We start from the raw sequence: 26,340 nt of genomic DNA, 5'->3' as shown, positions 1-26,340 counted from the left end.
CATACATAATTTTCCTTCTGAGGTAAAACAAAAAAAACACAAGTTTCATAAAGAATAGTGGGTTGAAAACACAATTTGGGTGGTGATGATACACACTCCTTTAATCCCAGCACTTAGGAAGCAGTGGCAGGTGGATCTCTGTGAGTTTGAGACCAGCCTGGTTTGCAAAGTAAGTTCAAGGAAAGTCGGGGATGTTAACAGAGAAACTCGGTCTCAAAAACTGAAAAGAAAGAAAGAAAGAAAGAAAGAAAGAAAGAAAGAAAGAAAGAAAGAAAGAAAGAAAGAGGGAGGGAGGGAAAAACTTAAGATTTCCAATTTATTAAAAATGGGAACATAATTTATTTTAGTTTTATTTTCCAAAATAAGTACTTATGAGGGGGGTCAGCACACTTCCACATGAGTGTAATGCCCAAACAGACCAGAAGAGGGTTTCAGATTCCCTGGAACAGGAGTCACAGACTTGTGAGCCACCCAGTACTAGCGCCGCTAAACTAACTCATGTCCTCTGTAAGAGCAGCAAGCACTTTTAACCACTGAGCCAGCTCTCCAGCCTCAGGTAACACTAAGCAGATAAAAAACAGAAATTGGTGAAATAAAAATTTTAAATGACAACTGAGGAACTTATTTCATAGTATTTATTATATGAAAAATGTTCAATTTCAAAAACTATGAAGTAAAAATTTAAACAATAAATTACTCTAGCTATTTGTCAAAGAAAATATTAACTTTGAGTACTTTAATAATATTCACCTAAAGGATTTTTTAAAAGCACCTGTGTTCTACCCTTCAATTTACAAATTATATAATCCCCCTGCATGATTGCAATCTTATCATTAATACAAGCTACATATTAATCCCATGAAATGGTTTTAATGCTTATAGTATCATCAGACAATGCATTACCATATCCTTTCATTCAAAATCCAAGTAGTCTGCAAAATTCCAGGGCTATAGCCCGTTAAGGGGCATACCAGTCCTTCTACTTCCACAGGCTGTCTTCTGAAGCTGCCAAGACATTGCTCTTCACACATCACAGAGGCTATGAGAGAAAGCAACTCTCCAGAGCAAATTAAACACTGAAGACCAAGAGAAATGAAATAACTGTGCACTGAGCTACAATGAGAAAGGCCATGGTGCCCACAGATAGGGAGAGATGAATTGAGTCTAGTAGTTCTAACTCCAGAACCTGCACACCCCATCCTTTCCCTGGATTCCCTATGAACATGGATAGCCATTCTTGTTTGTTGTTGTTGCTGAAAATCGATATATATATATATATGATATCTTGATTAGAGTTTCCCTTCCCTCTACTTCTAGTTCCTCTCCTCCTCTCCTCCACCCAGATCCACTCCTTTTCTATTTCTCACTTAAAAAAACAAAAACAAACAAAATACAGGTGTCTAAGGTATAATAATATAAAAAGAAAAAACTTATACATCAGAGTTGGACAAAACCAGCAAAGAGAAGTAAAGAAGCCCAAGAAAAGACACAAGAATCAGATACCCATTCATTCACACACTCAGGCATATTATTGTCTCATGACTTACATTAAGTTAACTTTGGAGCTTCTTCTTTACTGAAAAGATAGGATTATAAGAATAAATAAAACTACAGAATTAAAGGTCAAGGAGAGTCATATTTAGTTTTAGATTCTGAGACAGGTGAGGAACATGTAGACCTTGGGAGTCCATTCATAAGAAGGAGGTCGTCAAACCCAGAGCATGGGAAAAGATGGACAACCCTGAGGAAATGATTGCTCTAATCATAAGAACTCTGTATGTGTTGTTACCACTCATGGTCTGGTGGTTATAAAGAGGTGGGCAAGAATGTGAGATAATCAGAGTGGAGCTGAAATACTGTTTACAGAACAAATGGGCAAATCATCTCTCCATCTATATCCACCATAGACATGATTCGAAATTGTAGTCTGGAAAAAAATAGTTGGTTTCTAGGAAGTACTGGGATATCAATGTTGATGTGTTTTCATTGGGTCATTGTTTCTCATGGAGTTTGAAGAGGAAAGCTCTCAATGCCTTTGCTGCACACTCTAAAGTGGACATTGTCACATGATTCAGTCTATCCCCAATCTAAAGCCCAAGACTACACACAAAGGACAAAATTTCACACACTGCAGGGTAAACCCGTATCATATTACCATGTGCAACATCACATGCATGCATGCATGCATGCATACATACATATGTACATACATACATATATACTCAGGCCTCTATGGCTGAGAGCCATATGACATTAACAAGATAGCTGAGCACTACACTGAAAGTGCCATATTTAATTATAGAATAATACATTAGAAATCACGTGTACTTTGGTCTTCTGCCTCACGTATGAAGATAAAGAGTAAAGTGATCCACAATTATCCAGATACCATAAATATGCACAAATCACATAATTGTGTTTCTTTGAGAAGGAAAAATGGGGGGATTGTTATTAGTATTGAGACTTCCTATCAGGAGGCAGCATTCAGACTATGGCATTAGGAAAGGAACTAAAATGAACCTGGAAGGCTGGCTCAGATAACAGACTAGATGCTGGAGTTTGAGAATAGTCAAGAGAGGAACAGAGTTTCAGGAAGGAAGAAGCAACATAGAGAAAGGGTTCTGTAAATGAGGACTCAAGTCTTTGACTAAACATTGATTTGATTTATTGAAGAGTGAACATCCATAAGACTGGGGAAGAGACTTGTGATGAAAGAAAAACTGCAGACATATAAAACGTGCAGCCTCATTACCCCACATAGAGAAAAAGTTCATGTTAGCACTCTTCAGCCAGAGTGAGGAAGCATTATTGATAATAAAGAACACACCAAAAGAATGGGGAAAAGCTAACACATGGAAGTTGAGAGAGTTATTTCTAAAATGGCAACTATCATTCATTAGTTAAAAACCATAAAAAGGCTGAACTAGTTTGTGAGTAACTACCAGAAAAAAAATGTTGTAAAAGAATACATCAAAAACAACTATAAAATTCCTTTAAATCCTTAATATTTAACATTCAATAAAATTTTACCAGAGCTTTGACTTTAAATAAAAGGAAAATATGATCTAAGCTGGAATAATTCAATCAACCAACACAGATGTAGAAACAAAAAAACTCAATGAAACTTTAGAATAAAAGATAAAATATCCAAAGCTAAAATTTCACTAGACTAAGTAAATTGCATATAAGCACTGCTCAGTAGAACAGTAAGCTTGACCTTCTTGAATGTGTAAGGTAAGTAACAAAAGCTCAGGATGACAGAAAAGCAAACAAAATGACAAGAAAATATCCAACACCAGGTCAACAGTTGACTCTTAATAAATGAACAAGACAACATTAAGTCTGTCAGGAAACAACACTGTCCGACAATGTCTCTGAGTGACACTTGAAGAAAATCCATCCAGCACAAGCAGGACAAAGATCATTGATAAGGACTAACAACAGGTCAGTCCATAATACAAATCTCACAAACCCTTAAAGGGTTAAAATAATGCAGAGTGTGTATTATGAATACAAAAGAATTCTATTAGATATCAATGCCAGAAAGATATTTGGAAATCCCCACAAATAATTGGATAATAAACAGCACTTGTCTAACTGACCAAAAAAGAAATGAAAAACAAAATTTGAAAATAGTTTGAAAATCATCATATAACATATCAAAATGTTTTGGGTTTTTTTTCAACAGCAGCACTACTAAATATATTAAACAGATTTTGATAGATTATACATCATAGGATGAGGAATGAACTTCAAGACTTATTTTACTATATATCCAAAACTAGCAATATGAGGAACAGACTGAAATATAAAAGCGAAAGCCTACTGGGGATGAAAATGTTAAGACAGGATATAAAGTCACAGCCTGTGCTTCAGAGTTCCTCTGAGGTAGTGGGGGATAGTAGGGTGTGAAGGTGGAGTGGGGCCAGAGCAATAAGACAACAAAAGGAGATTAAGGAGATACAAATTGGAAAGGAAGAAGTCAAACTCTCACTATTTGCAGATGATATGATAGTGTATATAAGTGACCCAAAAAAACTCTACCAGGGAACTCCTACAACTGATAAATACCTCCAGTAATGTGGCAGGATACAATATCAACTCAAAAAATTCAGTAGCCCCACTATATACAATTGATAAAGAAACTAAGAAAGAAATCAGAGAAACATCACCTTTCACAATATCTACAAATAACATAAACTATCTTGGGGCAACACTAACCAAAGAAGTGAAAGATCTATTTGATAAGAACTTTAAGTCTTTGAAGAAAGAAATTGAAGAAGATACCAGAAAACAGAAAGATCTCCCATGCTCTTCGATAGGTAGGATCAACATAATAAAAATGGCAATCCTACCAAAAGCAATCTATAGATTCAATGCAATCCCCATCAAAATTCCAACACAATTCTTCACAGACCTTGAAAGAACAGTACTCAACTTCATATGGAAAAACAAAAAACTCAGGATAGCCAAAACAATCCTTTTGGAGGCATCACCATCCCTGACATCAAGCTCTATTATAGAGCTACAGTAATGAAAACAGCTTGGTACTGGCACAAAAACAGACAGGTTGACCAATGGAATTGAACTGAAGATCCGAATTTTAAGCCACACACTTATGAAAACCTGATTTTTGACAAAGAAGCTAAAATTATACAATGGAAAAAAGAAAGCATCTTCAACAAATGGTGCTGGCATAACTGGATGTCAAATGCAAATAGATCCACATCTATCCCTGTGTAAAAAATTCAAGTCTAAATGAATTAAATATGTCAATATAAATCTGACCACACTGAAGCTGATAGAAGTGAAAGTGGAAAGTAGCCTTCAATAAATGGACACAGGAGACCAGTTCCTACATATAGCACAGACACTGAGAGAAACAATAAATGAACTTCTTGAAACTGAGAAGCTTATGTAAAGCAAAAGACACAAAGAAAATAATGAATATGGGGGAGATAAGGAATTGAAGATTAAATGAGACTAAGGATGTTTAGGAAAGCCATAAAGAAATCTGCTACTTATAAGATAATTAAAAGATAAAAATTAATAATATGCGAATGGTGGAACTCTGTATAAGCTGATACAGTTATGGGTTGCTAAATGACTATCCCTGTGCCAGAACTGAGCTACAGTGGTTGGTCAAAGAGGTCTTGAAGGCCGCTAAAGCAATAGTGGCTACTGTCGCTGCTCTTGGTTGCACACCAGAACAAGACAGCGAGACCCTACTTTTTATTTTTCTATTTTTTCAGACAGGGTTTCTCTGTAGCTTTGGAGCTTGTCCTGGAACTAGCTGTTGTAGTTCCAGCTGGCCTCAAACTCACAAATATCCGCCTGCCTCTGCCTTTCACGTGCTAGGATTAAAGGAATGCACCACCACCACCCAGTCTGACAGTACACTCTTTGTAAGACATAGAGAAATTCAAGCTGAAACTTAGCTGAAAGCTTCCTCCCTTGTGACTAGCTTTTGTGGTACCAGAAGGTACTCTACAGGCTACTGGGGAGGAAAGTTGTCCACAGCCCTACTCTGCCTTTGACTCAGCATGCTATACTACCGACCTGCTATGCAAGATAAGCCTACCAGTACAATGACAGCAAAACAGTTATGGGGTAACCAAATACTTTTTTGGTTAGACCTGAAGTCTAATCCACAAGAGAGAATACATACCTGGTATTCTTAACCTGATCAAAGCCTTAGGCTGGGAAGGTTATAGGCCTGGAGAGTGACCTCAGTTTTGCTAAATGAACAGACTGTGCCTATCAAATTACCTTCTAAATATTTGTCCATAGATTAGTATTGCTATCAGTTTTAGTCAAAGGAGCTTTGCCCACTCCACCCTCCAGGGGGCATCAGTTACTGCAGAGACTCATAACACTAAAAATAACTGACTGCTCATCCCTAAAAGGAACATCTATAGCATTTCTTCCAAAGCTCAGGGAGCCCTGAAGAAGCTGTGTGGATAGGGCAGGGGGAGTGGGCAAAGCTCCACTGGATGTATTAACCAGAGGAAGGAATGGAGTATTGTGGAACACTGTCTTCCAGACATGGCGTTACTGTGTTCATGAACTCACAGTGACTATGATTGCCTGCACAAGACCTACACAAGAGTGAACTCATAAAAGGCAGAGATGTTGATGAGTCCACTCCCATCCCTGGGGATTGATAAGCAATCCCTGGGGGTTGCTAGGGAGAAGAGGTTCTTGAGGCCCTAACCATGCCTAAGAGTTTATAGGTAGGTAATTGTTGATGGGGAAACAGGAGGCATTAAAAAAAATGTATCCAATGGTAAGATGACCATGCAGCATTGCATTGAATTGTGCACTGCACCAGACACAACTAAACTCATTGGAGAACAAAAATAAAGGCATGAAAGTGGAAGGATGGAAGGAAGGAAGGAAGGAAGGAAGGAAGGAAGGAAGGAAGGAAGGAAGGAAGGAAGGGTGTGAAGAAAAGGGTGAGCAGGAGCAGGACAGAGGCAAGAGAGAGTAATAGGGTGAGTATGTTCAATACACATTGTGTGCAGGTATGAAAATGCCATAAACACGTCTATGTACAGTTAGCATTTGTTAATAAATAATAATAGCTAAAATATTCTAGAAAGATCTATCATCTTAAAGTGGCGAATTCCTTAGGAAATAAAATCACAACATACAAGAAAAAAATCTTATATAATTCCATAAAACTTTATATAAGAGCTATTACTACTGTTACCAACATATCATTAAGATAGATTATCTTTAGACAAGGGCATAATGGGAAAAATAATGAGGAAGGATGGAGATATTGTTTTTCCTTAATTTCTTATGTGATGTTTGAATTTTTTAAATAAGAAAGTATTACTTTCTCAAAAAATTAAATATGCATGCTTCAGAAGTCATTAGCCTTGGGATTCGATGGATGTCTTAGCTGTGCTTGCTTCTCTTACAGAGTACCCAGTTTCTGTTCTCAGAACCCATATGATGTCGGACCCGATTCCCTCATCTGGTCTCTGCAAGTACCAGGTACACACATGGTGCATCTACAGACATACAGGCAGACATTCACACACATGAAATAAAAATAATAAAAATTAAAGAAAACTTGTTAGCGTTTCTTTCAGAATGAGATTGTAACCTAGGAAGCCCTCTGGAGGCACTCCTGGGGATGGGAAGATGGAGCCCAGTACATGCCAAGGCGTTGTGAAGATCATCCTCTTCCCCCAGAGCACAGTTCTTTCGCTTCTCTGACTGCACAATGAGGAACGGATTGAAGGCGCAGCTTTTCCATATGGTGTTCACTCAGCCTGTCGTTCATTAATTCTGTTGTGAAGGCTGCCAGAGTCAGTCAGTCGTGTCAGACCCTGGTAACAGAGTGTCAACATCATCAACACAACTTGATGAAAGATCCCATAACAATACATGCAGCCAAAAGTACAATCTTGCCATTAAAGCCACTTACCTAAGGGCACCCTGTCCGAAAACAGCCAGTCTTAGCTACAGCCTTGCAAGTCATCTCAACCATCAACAGTCACTGGTGTGAAATTGTTTCCTAGCAACAAGCACTGTACACATCAGCACCATGAGTCCCTATAAGCAAGGAATATTTATTTAAAAATTAAATTCATGTTTTGTTGTTGAAAACTCGCCCTTGCCTCAACTTCCTTGGATGTGCCCATGATCCACCATCACATCCATATCCCAGATCACAATGTTCTGTCACTCATTCCCATGTAAAAAAATTTAAGAGCCTCACTGTGTATTCCTTTTTTAGTTCAATCTCATATAGCAGTCTCTGTTTAGAAAGCATAGGGGCAGCAAACAAAAGGGGAGGTGTAGTAGGGTTTTAAAATAGGTCATTATAAGTCAGAAGACAGGCATAAAACAGAAGCATTTGATAAAGATGCTCCTCTACAATTTTACCTACAGCTGCAAAGAAGGTTGGGTGTCCAGGTGTGTGGGCTCTGTACCATCGCTCTAAATATGGAATGGATGGTTCCTTTTTACAGATAAAACTGAAAGCAGCCATATGATTGGCAAATTCAACCGCAATCCAGGGTCCATTCTAAAGGACATTTTAGCCATTTTCCTGTATAACTTTATGGCAATTCAATGACTCAACCAGCCTCAATGGAGGAGCATCCCAACCACTAAGTTTTTCCAGACATCCTCCCCACCCCAAGCCATACCCTCTGCTGACTCCCATGAGACACTAAGACCCACCAGTCCTGCCCCATGAGTGAAAGCAGAGCTGGTGATGTAGGAAGAGACTGTAATAAAAATCATTAACTTTAAGCTTATGAGGGACGGCTCACAGAAGCCAATGGAACAGAAAGAAGAACTATTTAACCCAAGTCTTTCTACCAGGGTGGAGATGGGGTTAGAGGAGGCTGGAGGGAGTGGAACCCTACCCTCCACCTGCTCACGTCCTGCCGACAGTTGCTCCGTGGTCGAAAGCAGTTCCCCATTTGAGGGACCCAGACCCACCCACAGCCCTGCATCCAGTCTAGAAAGTAACCCTGAACCCATCACTTCCAAGCTCTGACTCTCCCTGGCATTATGGTTTGAGACAGTGAGGCCATATACATGACCTTCATTCTTCTCCGGGAGCCTGGCTTGTTATTGACTTTACATGAGAATGTCAGTGGGTATCCTTGGCTCTCAGTAGGGACGTTTGTGGACCAAAGCTTGGTGCTGACTGCACTGACAAAAAATGAAAGTTTTGACCCAGGCCACGGGCCCCAGGTGCCGGGTTCAGAAAGTCGGCAGCTGGTGCTATGCAAAACCAGTTTCTCATCTCCACCCTCAAATGGGGAACTGCTTTCGCCACAGAGCAACTGTCGGGAGGACGTGAGCAGGTGGAGCGTAGGCTCCAGCTACTGTTCCACTCCCTCCAGCCTCCTCTAACCCCATCTCCACCCTGGTAGAAAAACTTGGGTTAAATAGTTCTTCTTTCTGTTCCATTGGCTTCTGTGAGCCGTCCCTCATAACCTTAAAGTTAATGGTTTTTATTCCAGAATATTCTGAAGTTTATGGAGGACACTTTCCTACTTCATCTCATTCGCTACTCACCCGTGCTCACCTGGTCAAGTCTGTTCTAGAACAGTGCATGTGACACAGCCCTGTAGCAGCTATGGCTCTGCGGAAGGTGGGATGCCATATCAGTTTCTCGTGACTCACCACAAATCCCTGAAACTCAGACAACTTGAATGAAGACTGATGACATTAGTTCCAAAGATCTCCAGTTATATTCCCTTATCAAAAAAAAAGCGTATCTTAAAATAAATCAAAGCTTGCAAGTATGGCGATCTTCACAGCCCCAGCATTTCCGATGGAAAGGTGAAAAGATCACTGTGATTTTGAGGACAGCTCAGTCCTACAAAGTGAGTTCCAGGCCAGCCAGGGCTACATGGGAAGCCTCTGCCTAACTCCTACCCAAAGAGAAAGGGGAGGGAGGGGAGAGAGAACAGTTAAAGTGGAGGCTCTTAACTCAGCTCCACAGCCTAACTTTTGAAAACATGAAATCCACTAATACACTCATTGTGGGCCTTGCCAGCAGAGATCCGTATTGAACTGCTTTGGAGGGTGAGCTAGGCTTCCCGAGTTTTCAGAGCTTCTGGGTGACTACAACACACAGCCAGCAATGATAGCACTGTGCTATTAGGTTTATAGGAATCCAGATGGGCTGTCTAGCAGGCAGCCTTCTCTGTGTCCCTCTCTCCCCCTTTTCTCATAACAGCCATTTGTACTCCCCCAGCACACTGCAAAACGATATGAGATGAATATTGAAATGAGCACTGGGGATCTAAGGGCTGTAGCTCAGTGGCAGAGCAATTGTCCTAGCATATAGGAGGCTCTAGGTTCAATCTCCAGTGCTAACAGTGGCAGAGCAATTGTCCTAGCATATAGGAGGCTCTAGGTTCAATCTCCAGTGCTAACAGTGGCAGAGCAATTGTCCTAGCATATAGGAGGCTCTAGGTTCAATCTCCAGTGCTAACAGTGGCAGAGCAATTGTCCTAGCATATAGGAGGCTCTGGGTGCAATCGCCAGTGCTAACAGTGGCAGAGCAATTGTCCTAGCATATAGGAGGCTCTAGGTTCAATCTCCAGTGCTAACAGTGGCAGAGCAATTGTCCTAGCATATAGGAGGCTCTAGGTTCAATCTCCAGTGCTAACAGTGGCAGAGCAATTGTCCTAGCATATAGGAGGCTCTAGGTTCAATCTCCAGTGCTAACAGTGGCAGAGCAATTGTCCTAGCATATAGGAGGCTCTAGGTGCAATCTCCAGTGCTAACAGTGGCAGAGCAATTGTCCTAGCATATAGGAGGCTCTAGGTGCAATCTCCAGTGCTAACAGAAGTGGGAAGTGGGAAACCCTTGAAATGGGAGCCAAAAGGACTTACTACAAATGAGGGGGAAAGATCACTTATACAAAAGAGAGAGACTTCTTTATTCTTGACTAAAAAACAAACACAACAACGGGATGTTTTGAGGGCAAACATGCCTTTGCTGTGACAGAGAGTTTACCCACAATAAAAACAAAGGATTTGAGTAACACTCCCTTGCTGACTTCATCTGTGGGCACTGTCAGCTTCCAAATGTTGTCATTGCAAGTGATGTGCGCGCTCATCTTTTATTAATCACTTTGTCAGGCAAGCAAGTGCCAACATTTCACCAAGGAAACAGTATAATCCCAAAACATAAAATATAATTGTGTTTGATACACTGTCCTATAGGAGGCCCTGATCTTATCAGCAGAAGATTAAGCCTGATTAATCACTGGAAACCAAATGGTCGATTTTCTATTGTCACTGACCTAGCCTGAACTGTGGAGGAGCAAGAAGGACCTCAGCCTCTGGCTCTGGCTCTGGCTCTGGCTCTGGCTCTGGCTCTGGCTCTGGCTCTGGCTCTGGCTCTGCCTCTGCCTCTGCCTCTGCCTCTGCCTCTGCCTCTGCCTCTGCCTCTGCCTCTGCCTCTGCCTCTGCCTCTGCCTCTGCCTCTGCCCAGTAGTTATGGCAAGGAGGAGTCCAAGAACACAGACTCTGTGCTCTGTGATGAGAGAACAACTCCCAGCACAAGCCTGAGAGGAACAGCACACTTGCTGTGGAAGCCTGGTCACCTGGTCCCCAGAACCAACACAACAGTGAAAGAAGAGACTCAGCTTCAGAAAATCATCCTGACCCCACCACCACCACGCCACAGTTCTTGGAAACACAAACACGTTCACAAAAAAAAAAAAATTAGAAAAAAAAAACCCTTAAAGACACACTAAATGTGTTTAGCCATGGACTCAATGAAATTTTCCTGTGAAACACACATTAGAAATGTTTGCACTTAAAACTGCAGAGCTCTGCGAGTTCAAGAGCTCAGAATCTAGCGAAGAGCCCTACTCTCATACTCAGAGTCCATGCCAAGGTCCTTTGTTCGGCCCTAGACCATGAACTCCTGCTTTGACTCTGTTTCCCCTAATTCCCAAGCAAACTGACGCACTTCCTCCACAAGGGGCAGACGATCTGGGTGAGTGAATTCATTCCAATACATTACTCCAGAAACAAGCACATCCAAACTAGATTACTCTTTGTCCTCTTTAGAGTCACCAACCTGCTAGCCGTGCTCACCCTCCTTCTGTACCCTCAACTCTTATCTTCTCACGTCTTTCCTCTGCCACCTGTTAGTAGTGGTTGTCCACTACACCTCCAGAGAAATTCCCCGGATGAGGCCACTCTTCCTCGTGGATTTCCTACGGAAAACCTAGAACTTCTTACTCACTCTTGGTGAGACCAAGTTCCTGCTACATATCCATCCGTCACAGACACACACACACTACCTGCCACATTACTCAGTAATGATGACTCCAACATTTCCTGTGACCTGATGGTTTGGGTATCTTTTGTCTTGTGGGTCTGGCTAATTCTGCCATGGAATTAGCAAACACTACATGTATGTCCATCGGTGGACACAATGTGTTGAACCCTATGGTCAAGGCACAGCTCGCTCTCTCTCTCTCTCTCTCTCACTCTCTCTCTCTCTCTCTCTCTCTCTCTCTCTCTCTCTCACACACACACACACACACACACACACACACAGTTGTCATGCAGGGCAACAGAATAATGATGCTGCCAGTCAATTGCTGGAGTAAGAACTCAGGTATAGAGAATTCACGAGTAGAAAGGAAGGGCCTGACCCTGGAACAGAACAGTTTATACTAAGGCCAAAAAAAAAAAAGCATAACTCCCCCCAAAAAAGTGTGTGTATGTGTGGGTGGGGGTGTTGGAGAGTATACTCTGATTTTGAAGGTCTGAATAATAATAGCATGTGCTTTGGAATCTTTTTTTATAGTTCTGCTCTTTCCCTAATAAGATTCAAAAGCAGTTTATGCCTTCCAGAAATTCAATGCACATATTTGCTGACTCAGTGAACATCAGGATAATTTCCCTCATCTTTTTTGTCATTGCCCTGAATACCAAGTTCTCCATCCGCAATCAATCAATCAAACAAATTCTACATTTAACAAATACTTTTTTTTGGTCTAACCCTGGCTCCTGTCATCACCACTATTGTTACAACCTCCCTCCTGTGTGTTGCAAGAATCCCAGGAGCTGGGCTACCACACAGTCTTAGAAACGAATACCACATCAAACTCCAGTGAATGCAACATCCAGTGTCAGGTGCTGCAAGAAACACATCCTCCCACAGCCTGGAGAGTAATGAGGAGAGATAAGAGATTAATGTCAAAATAAATAAATGAAACTGAATGCCAACATAATCCTGCAATACCAGAAGTACAGTTTTACAGTATCAGTTAATGGTCAAACAAGACACAGATAGAAAAGCTCAGAAGCTAATGCAGTTCCATTAGAGAGATAAGAAATCCCTGGGGTTTGAAATGGAATTAGAGGAGAGAAACAGGTGAGTCTTGGGAAATGGTCGACTTCAGTAGATGACTGAGTGCAGGGAGATGGTTGCTCCTGTGGCATGACCCAGGTGAGGAGACAGAAAACTAGGAAGGCTCTGATGAGATGTCCGTAAACCAGTCTGGTAACGATCTCATCCTGAGGAGTTACAGGAAGGAACCAGAGCTGCAGAAGGGCTATACATGTAGATCTTGGAAAATAAAGCCAAAGAATTTTACATTATAAAAGATGATCACATTGCAGAGGCTTTGATATGAGACAACCACATCTACCACAGTAACTAAAAGTTGTCTTCCTCCATGTCTGCGGGACATACAGGGACAGAACAAATGATGCATTGTGTCCCATCATTAGCCTGGCGAATCTTTATCCCACTCTTATGAGGAAGGAATAAATAAAACAATATTTATGATTTCACTTCCCATAACTACGGTGGACTTTATAGACTGCATGGGGTGTAGGGAAGAGTTCAGAGACCAAAATACTGGTGAAGGAAGGGTCCAAGAATAGGACTGTAAAAATGTAGATTCTAAAAATAAGAATGTAGAAATAAAGAAATATAAAGTTGTAAGTCTAGGAGAATGGAAACAGACTGTCAGCAGCTTTCTCGGCAGCATGAGGATTAACTATTACGTGGGTTACTCCGCTTTACAACCCATAGCTCTGTTTACAAGGCCAAAGCATCTCTCTGTAAACTGGAAGCTAGCCTACGGATACGAGCTGAGTCAACTTTTAGGAGATAGATATATGACCTCTGGGTTATGCATTATTTCTGCTATGTGAAACTGGCAGCATCAACAGGGAGAGCACGGGGCTTCAGTAAACACCACCTGAAAGTACCAAGAAAGACAATAGATTAAGTACAAACACTAGTTTAACTAAAAAAAAAACTGTTTATGGAGATTGTAAAGTAAGACTATCTGTATCTGAGTTTTACCTTGAGATTGTAAAATTCCTTTGTTCAGACCTAATGCTTGGTGCCCGTACTATAAAAAGGTGGGTTCAAACACCAGCCTTTTGCCACAGTCTTACAAAATCAATCTCTGGCTGTGGTCTCAGCTAGCTGATAAGCTTTTTGTGCCCCATGGAGATTTTTTATTTTATTTTTTTTATTTTTTCCTGGATTCTGGTTTCTGGAATAAAGTTTGCTTCTGGTTTATTAGACTTTGGTGGTCTATGCCTATTTTTGTGCAACCCCCTGGACCCAACAGTGAACAAACAGTCTAAAGTTATTCAGAGTGTAAAAAATGTTGGAAATAAAATGAAATATTGATACTGAGAACTGAAGCAAAGGTACCACTATCCACAAAGTGCCTTCCACTTTCCAGCCTCGGTTTTTCTTTTGTTTTGTTAATATCAGGAGACATCACACAGTGGTTAGCACTCTGAAAACTGAGCAGAAAGAAACAGAACTGCTATGTTTTTCCTGTCATCTGTGAGAGCCACCATATCTGACCTCATGCCACGCTTCAGAAGGGCAACTCCTGCCTAAAAAAGTCCCATCCAGGTGAGGCTGGTATGAGAAACCTGCTTTTCTGATGGTGATGCACACAGGAGGCTGAATCTCACCAGCTGCTAGCCTCAACAAGAGTTCAGAGCATTTTTAAGGAGAATAAGTCAATATATGACAGCCCCGAGAACAAAACTCAGCATCCATGGTCATCAAATAAGCAAGAACTCAGTCCTCTGAAGAGTAGTGAGGGGGCATGCATCAGGGGCTCGATTTAAGAGTATTTACAGAATCTCTTAGCGACAAGAAGAAAGCAAATGGCCTTTCTTAAGAGGCCTGATCAACTCATAAACAGCAGAATGCCCCTGCTTCTCCAGGGCAACACAAACCCAAACTGCTGTCCAAAATAAAATCTCCCATTCAGCAATTTCCATTCCAAATAGCCCCCCACTGGGAATCCCACCACAGAAAGCAGGGAATCTGAGCTGGAGCTACTGATAGATTTGGGGGGGGGGGGTGTCTGCTCCTGGAATTACGTTTCTAAATGTTAATCTCACTCACACTTATCACCTCATTAGGGAACTGTTCCTTGATGGCGGTCTCTCCCTGAGTCTCTGCCATATAAAGCCACGTCTTCCCACTGTAGACACTGACAGGCCCTGTGCTTTCCCTTCCAGGCACTTTTCCCAATGTGTAACAATGTGATTACTCGTCAGACAGGTAATTCCTGACTCCCACGAGATTGCTGATTCCCTGAGGAGGAGGCTGCACCTGTGATTCCCCGCATTACCCCTGACACAGGTGTTGCCTTCATATGCATAGTTAAAAGTTTAACTGAACCAGTTATCAAATAATGAATAGATCATTCTGTAAGAGCACGCTTTTCTATTTTATAGACTGTCTTTTATAAAATCTTTATCAGTGTCTGTTGCCTTCAATCACAGCACTCTAGAGGCAGAGGCAGAGTCAGGCAAATCTCTGAGCTCAAGGTTAGCTTTATCTATCTGGTGAATTCTAAGCAAACCAGGGCTGTGCAGAAAGACCTCGTCAAATACAAACAAACAAGAAAAAAAAAGCATGGCGCTTCACCAAGGGTCTCTGGTATTTGCTGCTGGTGAGGTAGGGGCTGTAAAAAGTGTAAACAGACCTTTGGGGACAGGCAATGGATAGTGCCATCCTATCACAGAACCTATCCAAACACCTGATTTCCCATTGGTACAATCTAATTTTAGGGGGGGGGGGGGGGAGAAATAGCCACATTTGGAAACTCCCAATTTTTCCCCCCTTCAAAGATAAAATCTCACTTAGATCCTTTATTTCACTTCCATTAACTGACATTAAAATACTGCTTGGGTGAAGTTTTCTATTAGAGCCACACCCACAAGTAGCCTTGTGGTGAATTCCAAGCATGCAACCATGTCAGACTCCCTCTCCAGAAGCTTCTTACCTACCGTAGTAGTTTTCTACACCATGCAAACACACACACACACACACACACACACACACACACACACATACAGTGCTGTCCCGTGTGACAAGGGGACAAGTGGAAAACTGTGAGCAAAATGGGGACAAATGATTAGAGTCAGGGGAAGTCTTTGCCCATGGCCAGAAAATGTGCTCCTTGTGCTCCACCTTCTCACACTGACGCAGGTCCAGAAGATAACAACATTACTTATGAGCTATTACAATTATGCTTAAACCATCATGAGTACTCCTTACATCATGTTGTGTTGTGTGTGTTTCAACCCTTACAACTATTAGAAGGTAGCTACTCCACTTAACATACCAAGAAACTGAGACACAAGGGGTTAATTACACTTAGATTATGCATTTCCACTGACATTGAGGATCTTCCTTTTTCGTTGTTTGTTTTTGTTGGTTGGTTGGTTTGTTTTTGTTTTAGAAACGGGTTTCTCTGTGTAGCCCTGACTGTCTTGGAACTTGCTCTGTAGACCAGGCTGGCCTCAAACTCAGATACCCCTGTCTCTGCCTCCCAAGTGTTGGAATTAAAGGCACGTGCCAACACTGCCTGGCTCAAAGATCGGCACTTTTAACAGTTAAAACACTCAAACACCAAGAACAAAAACCAGGCAAACAAAAATTGGGCAGTGGTAGCACACGCCTTTTGACTAGCACTAGGCGGGCAAGGCAGATGGATCTCTGTGAATTTGGGGCCAGCCTGGTCTATAAAGTTAGTTTCAGGACAGTCAGACTATCACATAGAGAAACCCTGTATGGAAAAAAAAAACCTCACAATTATATTTTTAATTTCCTATGAAATTCCTATGAAATTCCTCATAGTGAGTATTTTTAAGTTTTTGTTAAAATCAAGCAAAAAATTTAAATTACATGTGACAAAGGAAGAACTGATTTCTACATGCAAGATAACACCAATCCTATCATAAGGAATCATAGAAATTATAAACATATAATACATCTTTTTTTTTTTAACTAACAGGTTGGCCAAAAATAAAAAGTGTGAAAATAAGCTGCCTGGTGGTGAGAAAGTAAATTGTGGCAAACCCAGGGAGCGCAATTTTTAGCAAAAAGTTGAAAGGTATATACCATTCAACAAAGCCCATTTCATAGAGTTTAGTCTATGGTTACTGTGAACACATGTGAAATTAGTGTGTGTGTGTGTGTGTGTGTGTGTGTGTGTGTGTGTGTGTGTGTTATGTGTGTGTGTGCATGCATATTTCTTGTGGAGTACTATGTGATGCAAGCACATGCGTATACAGGTATACACGCTCATGTGTTCAGAGCATACAAAAGCCAGAGCAAGATATCATGCGTCTACCCGTTTCATTGCCTCACCCTTGAGATAATCTTGCTAAACCAGAAGCTCTCCTTTTGGCCCAGGCTGGCTTACCTTTTAGGCTTTCTCAGATCTATTGGTCTCCATTCGCCAGTGCCATGGTTACAGGCAAGCACAGCTATACCCAGTTTTTTTGGTGATGCTGAGAATTCAAATTTAGGCCCTCACGCTTGCAGAGCAAAGCCTCTTATCTGATGACCCAGATCCTCAGTCCCTATATTGTCATAATACCTAAAGATAAGAAATGACTTTGATGACCACTGACAGGTGACTGATGAATGCATGTTCCACCTATACCACGCAAACAAAGTGAGAAGGCTTAATGTGTGCCCACATAAGCAGACCTCTGAGATACACTGTGAAGTGGGGAGCGAGGAGCTGAGCAACACATGGATTACACAACTATTTGCATGGAAAGACACAGAGACCACGTAGTGAGTAAGTCATTTGGTTAGGAGTGTGGAGTTACCAGAGTGTAAGTCAATGACTGCTTCCTTATGTCGGTATTAAGACAGAATAAAATAGTTCTAGAAGCACACACGTAAAACTGCTCAAAGTGGCCCCCAACAGGATAGGTAGAAGGGAGATTTTCCAAATACACTTGTCAATACAGTTTGAGTTCTTAATCGTGTCAATGTATTACCCATAGAAATGTCTAAATTTAGCATGCAGAACCACTTACTTCCACACTACAGTCCGCAGCCCGTGCTCACTTAGTCCCATGTACCCTGAAACGGGGCAAGTGTTTTTACTCAGGGGAGAATGCAACTTCTCTCTGTCAGGAATCCAGTTGTAAACTGGTTTCTGAAATTTGCATATAGAAGCTTTTAAGCAAAAGTTCTTCTTTCCTAAATGGCAGAATTTCCTGAATAACAATGAATACACACGCAGGCATCAGTCTCGCCATTTTCATTCATCAAATATCGCTGTTTCCACACGGCAGATAAGAGTGTTGGAAACCACAAGTTCTGTTATTCCAAACTTAATTATAAATGTCAATTTGAATCACATATTACACTTCACCCAATGCGGGGGGGGGGGGTAGAGAGCCAGAGCCAGAGAGAAAACAACAAAATGGTTACAAAGGGGTAAAGCAAGAGCAATGAGCTGGCATAGACTACCAAGAGTTTTTCATTCTGTCTTACAAACACCCATGTCTAACCATATTTTTTCCCAAAATTACCTTTCAAACCATTTGTATAATAATTGGAGCAAGTTCATTTTTAAATCATATTTGGGACATGTACTCAGTGATTTTTAAAAATTGCATTTGCATGTAAAAAAGTGAGATTCTTGGGTCTGTTTTTCTGACTAAAAAGAACATATTTATGCAGTGCAGATGTGTGTTTGTAACATTTGCTTGAAGGAAGTAAAAAGGTTCCCTAAGACAGGAAAATGAGGCAACCACATTGTTCTTTTTTGAAAGAAATAGTGATCAGGGGAAGCTGCAAAGAGGAAAAAATTCAAGGCCAGAGAGGGGAAATAGTAATGAGAAATAAAACAGTAGCAGCAAGAATTTCCCCAGTAATTGTCCCAAAACCAAAGCCAAACTTTCCAAAATTGGCAAGAGAAAATAACTTCCATAGGGTGGAAAGGGATCAGAACTCCTAGCCCAGACCACTGTGGCCACAGCCACCTGTTCCTTGGAGTTCCCATACAGACTGCTGCTCAGCCCTCAAGAACACTGTTGCTTTCCATGCACAGCTACATCCCAGTTCAGCTGAGACACAACATCTTTTCCTTAACTCCCAAATAGCCAGCCAAGATGAGGTGATCCAGTTGATCAAGACTTTTACCTAAAGTAACAATCAGCAACAAAGGAATAAAAGACACAAAAGCAACAGAACATAATTGCATTTTGCACTTTAAGTCAATACTGGCTGCTCAGGATTCAGAATCTTCATTTTCATAATTCCCATGGTAAGGAAGAATGCTGAGTCCTTGTGTTTTCTTCTCGGCTTTCCCAAGGAGGGAAGCCCACGGTGTGACCCTCATGTCTGCCTACGCAGACATTTTCATGTTAGTGAGTTCACTTCAAGGTTGGTTAACCTCACCTGACTCTCCTCAAGGGGTCTCCGTAAAGAGACCATGCCTTCTAAGCCACCCAGAAACCCCTGGCCAACAGGAGTAGCTGCCTGAATGTGCCTCGAAACCTAAGATTATTGGTGATGAGGATGAATGGATGTACAGACATGCACAAGTAAAGTATAATTTGCCAGGGCCAGTACCACATGTTATCTGAGGAGATGACGACTGTAGCATCCACGACCATGGACACAAACGACAGTGCATAAAGAACCAGGAAGGAGACGAGTGACTTCAGCGCTCTGCTGTGAGCCTGGGCCCTGGGATCCTGCATGCTGTGGGCATTGTGCTGCATTCTTTGTGTATGTCTCCTGAGAGACTTAATCAACATCAATATTGAGACCAGAAAGAGAGAGCAAGGAATGGACATGGTGACGAGCTTCAGAGGCATAAAATAGTCGATTTCCAGCCTTCGGTTCCACTCCTTAAAGGTTGTGTTCCCAGAAATTTTTCTTCTTAAGAATGCCTGGTATGCAGACTGGTTTCCCCAAAAGAACAGCAGAGTTACAATGAAGGACACCAGGATAGAGCCCAGAAGGAGCCGGGGCACCAATCCCGGCAGCCTCCACTTCAACCACAGGAAGGCAGGATGCGAGAAGTTAGCAATCTTGATACAGAACAGGACGCTGAGCCAGGTGCCAAACCAGAAAGTGGCTGAGTTCAAGAAGTCCCAGTGAAGACCAATGAGCTGCCGGGCAAGACCCCTGGAGTATTCAACCAGGTAGAGGAAGTAGTAGAGACTGTTCACAAGCCCAACACACTGCTGGCAGAATCGGGAGGTGCCCAAACTGAGGAGGATCATGTCCAAGGGGGGCAGCCTACCGCGCCGTAGCCATTCCCTGCTCAGCATCAACACAATGAATCCATTGGCCAGGATCCCTAGGAAACAAAGCAGGACAAAGATCAGCATAAAGAAAACTGTCAGTGCTGATAGCATGTCAGCCCTTCCTCCAGTCACCACAGGTGGTGGCCCTGGTTCCTGGCCTCCTCCTTGCTACTACCCACAGTCCCTCGCACTCCCTTCTGGAGATGTAGGATGAATGGATGGGTTCTGCATCTGAGCAAGAACTTCAATGGGAAGAGTGCTCAAGCCATAGATAAAAGGTGTGCTCTTGACTCATATATAATGCAAATATCCCCTGGGCTTGGGTACCATGGGGAACCAGCTGCTCATGATTTGCCTTCTCCGATTTTGCCTACATGCTACCACGCTTGGAATAGCATATATGCAGAGGGTTTTTAGTCTTGGTAAGTGAGTTTCATCCTTCTTATCTCATCATTGGATCATATGTGATCACACATCTTCCTATTAGGTGTAGATGATAGATAGATAGATAGATAGATATAGATAGATAGATAGATAGATAGATAGATAGATAGATAGATAGATAGATAGATAGATAGATAGAGATAGATGATAGGTAGGTAGGTAGATAGATAGATAGATAGATAGATAGATAGATAGATAGATAGATAGATAGATAGATAGATAGAGATAGATAGATGATAGATAGAAGATAGATAGATAGATAGATAGATAGATAGATAGATAGATAGATAGATAGATAGATAGATAGATAGATAGATAGATAGATAGATAGATAGATAGATAGATGTGTACATAAATAAATGCATAGACATCCAGTACAGGCAGATATCTAGGAAAAAAAATGGTAACACTAAAAAAATCAGTCTTAGCTGAGTTTCTCTGCCATACATCTTCCGTCATTCATGAAGCTGCCCCTTCAAGGTCAACACCTCAGTCTACCTTTCTACCCAAACCTCCATTTAAATCTCCCATGACCACTATGGTATAAGTAATTTATAACCATCTAACTGCTCTCTTTTCAGGGAGGGAATACATTTCTTTGTGGTTTGCAGGACTGAGTGCATTTGTTTCCTCCTGGATATTGGTGGGAATGCATTTAGGTCCCACAAAGATTGAGACAGAAGCTGTCCCCAGTCTTTGCCAAGTGAGTTATTTATGGCCAGTGACTTCATTAGACCAGCAGGGTGCAGTATGAGCAAGACACAAACAATACACTTCTAGAATTATTGACTGAAAACACACAGCTCTGTCACAGATGGCACAGCATGTTGGACTCCTTTGTTTAGAATCAAGACACAACTCTTATCAACTGGGAAAGTGAGTAATCCACAGAGTTGCAAAAGTCAGGGTTGGTGTTCTGAAAGCCACCTTAGATTTGTTTACCACAGTTTAGAAGACACAAGTGAGGCCCTGTCTACTAGTACCAACCTTAGAGAGTAGAAAGTCAAGTTACTTTAACATGCCTGTCATCTCAGAGAGCTACATTTTTCAATTACTTTTATGTGTGCCAAAGACACATAAGATCTACTCCTTCAGCAAATTGCAAGTGCATCCTTTGGTATGAACAGCTGCTGGCACATGTCTGTCCATTTAGCCTCCAGGACTGAACTGTTTAGCATAGCTGGAATGTGGTACCCCATGACCAACATCTCTCCATCCATCCCCTCATCCTAGATCCCTGGCAACATCACTCTACTCTTGACTTCTGCAAGTTTGGTTATTTTAACTCCCACATGTGAAGTCCTGCAGAATATGTCTATGTCTAGAACTTTTTGCTTAGTTTCATGTCCTTGAGAGCATAAAGCTCATTTGTGTTTTGTTTTGAGTTTCAATGTTTCTTTTTTAATCAAAATGTTTTTAAACAAAACATGTTAAAAATTAGACATCTGATTGGGGATTTAGTCATACTTTATTTACACATGTCAATTTGTAGAGCAGACTTAATTTTCTAGTTCAATGGGACTTCCACATGATAACAGCCACAAAATTGGCACACTATATTAAAAAACCAAACAGAGACAGACAGTATTTGAAGCTTTATGCCAACTTAGACCCAGGATGCACTGCCCTTCATACAAGATCTTAGAAGTGTCTGCTGTGAGCTTACCAAAGTAGAACCAGAGATTAGACATCACAAACATTGACTTTCAAAACAAAAGCTCTTTTCCAAGAGTTACTGGTTTTATTTTAAAAAGTACAACAAATAAAATTAATACTATTTGAAGTTTTTATTCCAAAATCACAATTGGTACACTGGTTCGTGCCAACCCCTCAGGACGCTGTGCCTGGTGGAGACTGCCTTTCTGATCAGGTACACCATGAATACCCTCCCATCTCAGGGTGATCAAAAGTTACAAACATAACCATTGGGTACACTTAACAATTTTTTCCTAGTTTGAGTTTCAGAAAAATTGCTCAGGAAACATTTGTATTTCTTCCTGAAGGAAGGAAATTTAGAGAAATCTGTCAACATAAAACAGATTTTTCTTTTTTTTTAATTTTTTATTGATAAAAGAATAAAGAAAAGAAAAAAAACAAATTTCTACCTCCTCCCATCCTCCCATTTCCCTCCCCCTCCTCCCACTCTTCTCCCCCTCCTGGAGGGGGGAGGACCTAGGACTTACCACAGGGCAGGGAACCCTGACAGATTTTTCTTTTTGATAGAAAAAAAAATAGCTGATTCTTTTTCATAGGTAAAATTTTACTCATGGATGATTTGAATTTTAACTTTGGTTTTTGAGACAGGGTCTTACTATGGAAGCCAGGGGTCCAAGTTAGTCTGAAATTCTCCACATAGCCCAGATTGGCCTAAGACTTAATTGTAATTCTCCTGCCTCGGTTTCCTGAGTGCCAAGTTACCACACCCAGGTTCCTGAAAGGCTGGAGGCTAAGGGACATTTGGTAAGCATGGATGCTGCAGAGTGCTCCACTTAGTCCAATCCTCTGAATGTTCCTTCATAGTTACGTAAATTATAAGGAAAAAAGATCTTATAATCTATGTACAGCAGTTTACACCTCAGTTTCTTTCTTTATTTCTTTACTTATTTATTTTTGCATACCAATCCCAGTTTCCCCTCCCTCCTCTCCTCTTGCTTCCCCCACTTTTCACATGCCACCCCCATTTGCTCAAAGGGGAAGGTAAGGTTGTCCCTGGGGAAGTCAGCTAAGTCTGTCCCATCACCTCATTGAGGGAAGACCTCGGTTTCTTTTTTCACTTGATGAATGGCTGAGATGAATTCATGACATACATTCTTCATGGAGAGCTGTATGGTCACATAGAAACTCGAGGGTCTTGAGCAGGATCATGATTCTGGACTCTACTTTCTGAATGAGTGTGACCATGTAGTACACAAATCCCTCCCAGCCATGCTGCCTTCTGTATGTTTTTCTTTGATCTGCAGATCTTTTATAAGCAGTAATCGCCCCCATTCAATCATTGCTCCTGGTCAGAGTTAGTAGGACCTGAGTTCATACGTATTGGGTCCCGCTCTTTCCAAAACTGATCTCCAACAGCAGCCAATTCGATTCCTCCTGTAGAGAAGAGGTCACTTCTGGCCTCATGGAGATTTACAAATTCCTGCTTTTCCTTGAGTTTCTTCACAACCTCTGTAACAGCTGGATAACTTCCTTGAAATATCCATAGATGGACAGCTTGATCCTGCTGGCCACACCATGTGTTCCACGTCCCTACGAAGCTGTCTTCTTGGATCTGAGATAACATTTCTTGACAAATTTTGTTGTATGTGTCCAGGCATTCTTGCTTAACACTGTGACACTGTAGCTTGTGCAGATTGCTTGTCTCCTTTTTAGGCTAGGCAGTTAGCCATGACCTTTCCTCAGATCAACCTTTCTGACAGATAAGGATTTTAGCCAGCTGTCTTCTGGAGGTCTGTGACTTGAAGATGTCACTCTCTGAAGCCACAGCGGGCCCCCTCAAGCAAACAGGACTTGATCATCTTGCTCCAAAGCCTGAAGCTTCTACTGCCTGGGTGCTGCCGTTGACAATATTACCCATTATTTATTTCATTTTTAAGGCTGAATAATATTCTACAGGGGTCATGTACCATGCTTTCTTTACCAATTTACTTATTAGCACTTCTTATTTTGTCTCCATGTCTTGGCTACTGCAGCTGACACTTTTTCTCATGCGTGTTCTCACTCTTGTAGGAAGGACTGTATTAGACTAAGTTATAACATAAGCCCAGGAATGGGACTGTTGAATAATAAAGTAGTTCTATTTGGGTTTCTTCTTCTTTCTCTTTATCTATCTCTCTTTCTTTTTCTCTAACATCCATATTATTTACCAAAGTTGCTGGGCCAACTCACATTCCAACCAATGCATACAGGGACTTGTTTTCTCTACCTCCTCCCAACATTTATCTCCTTTTGGTAGCCACTAACAGGAGTGAGGTAATGCCTCTTCGTGGTTTGGATTTGCATTTCTCTGAAGCTCGTGGCACTGAGCACATCTCTGCACATGTCTTGTCTGTATGCCACTTTTGAAGACTATCATCTCCTCGGATCCTTTGTTTACATTTAAATCAAGTAGCTTGGGGATGATTTCGCTATTGATCTGTGTAATTCCCTTGTGATATTCTTCTTTCTCGGTGAAAAAAAAATTCTTTCCACAGTGCATGTTATTGGCACCTGAGTAAAAGTTCAGTGATCTGCATGTGTGCGAGCTTGCATCTGAGCTCTCGGCTATGTCTCCTAGGTCTATAAGTCTGCTTTTGTTCCAGCACCGTGTTGTTTGCATTCTTTTGGGCTAGTTACTGGAGAATTATTGTGTCCCTTCTGTTTTATGTTTCTTTGATCTTCCATGTCCCATATAACCTTCTGTGCAATGTTTGTATGCCTGAAGAAAACTTATCTTTTCCACTGGGTTGAGTGTTTTCTTTCTGTTCATGAACTTTCAAGTCTGCTACAACCCTCTTTCTCTATTTGGATCATGTCTTAAAGCTCAGTGCCCACATCAATGTCAGGAAGTAGTCTACTGTCTTCACTTAGAGTTTTATGATTTAAGAACTTACACTTAGGTGTTTAACCTATGTTAAGCCATTTTTGCGTGTTGTGTAATATAGGGGATTGGCTTTACACTTATACCTATGAATATCCAGTTTCCCCACTTTCCCCAGCATTATTATTTAAGAAATCATCTTTTCCCCGCCGCATATCCTTGGCACTCTAGTGAAAATTCAGTTGACCACACTGTGTAAACTTGTATCTGAGCTCTCTGCTGTGTCTCATTGCCTATGCTCTTGCTTTCATTCCAGCACCATAATCTACACATTCTTTTGGAATGGTTACTGGAAATTTATTGTTTTCCTTTAGTGTTGTGTTCCCTTGATTTTTTTTTATATTCATATAATCTTGGGTGTGATTTCTGTATACTCAAAGAAGGAATTATCTTTCCTAGATTCTACAAACTTGAGTTTCAAAGAAACCACAAAAACAAAAATGAACATTGAAAAACCAAGCCAGACATGGTGGCTAATACCTGTAATCCCAGCACTTGGAAGGTAGAGGCAGGAGATTCGGGAGTCCACAATCATCCACAGCTATACAGGAAGTTCAAAGTCTGCTTGAGCTACATAAGACCCTGTGTCAAAAACAAAAGCACAAATTTTAAAGTGTGTGTAAGTATGAAGTCACAGGCTTAATGGAACATCGCCCTCTACGTATGAGGAGGACAATGGTGGCTTTAGCTCCAGGTGATGTAATGCCTCTGGCCCTGGAGCAAAGGAACTGCAGAACTCCGGCAACTCCACCAGTTGAGCCTGGGGTTGATGAAAACTGCAGGTAACCTCAATGGAAAGAGCTAAGGGCGTCTCAGAGTGCAAGGCTGCTCAAATCAGCAGTGAAGGCCAGCAGGGACCTCCTTCTCACCTTTCACTGGTGGGGCCGCTGCAGCTGAATATCTCTTTCCCGCATTGAGCTGTGATGATTGCTGGAAAGGGTCACACATGTTTAATGCTCCCTATCTTCTGTGTCAGCATCGTAGCTTCTGTGCTCCACTGCATAGCTGCAGCTTACTGTGTTCTGCAGCTCTCTGGGAACAACTGTTTCCAGGACGAAGCTACTACTACTTTGTGGGAAGGCTTGGGCTATGACTCTTAATCTGCCATCTTGTCCCAAAAATATTTCCAAAGTGAAAACATATTTAAGGTAATCTATATTATGAGATTTTCTGTTTAATATTTTCAATGTGTTCTTATTTTTTCTATGGCTGCTTTTTAAGCATTCACATATTCTGTTATAATATGATTTTCTC

The 26,340-nt window shown here is 41.4% G+C and overlaps 1 protein-coding gene and 1 pseudogene across 1 annotated transcript; both read right to left on the bottom strand.

Annotated features, from left to right (window-relative positions):
* Positions 1 to 19,250: 19,250 nt before the first annotated feature.
* LOC142838425 (taste receptor type 2 member 41) lies at positions 19,251 to 20,177 on the bottom strand. Its single transcript, XM_075953864.1, has one exon. It carries the CDS (start codon positions 20,175 to 20,177, stop codon positions 19,251 to 19,253), a length of 927 nt encoding a protein of 308 aa, XP_075809979.1.
* Positions 20,178 to 23,306: 3,129 nt separating this feature from the next.
* LOC142838267 (protein NipSnap homolog 2 pseudogene) lies at positions 23,307 to 26,034 on the bottom strand (annotated as a pseudogene).
* Positions 26,035 to 26,340: the final 306 nt, after the last annotated feature.

Source organism: Microtus pennsylvanicus, chromosome 19, assembly GCF_037038515.1.
Source record: "Microtus pennsylvanicus isolate mMicPen1 chromosome 19, mMicPen1.hap1, whole genome shotgun sequence".
Classification (NCBI taxonomy): Eukaryota; Metazoa; Chordata; class Mammalia; order Rodentia; family Cricetidae; genus Microtus; species Microtus pennsylvanicus.
The sequence above is the reverse complement of the archived record's forward strand: the minus strand, read 5'-3'. Positions and strand labels throughout refer to the sequence as shown.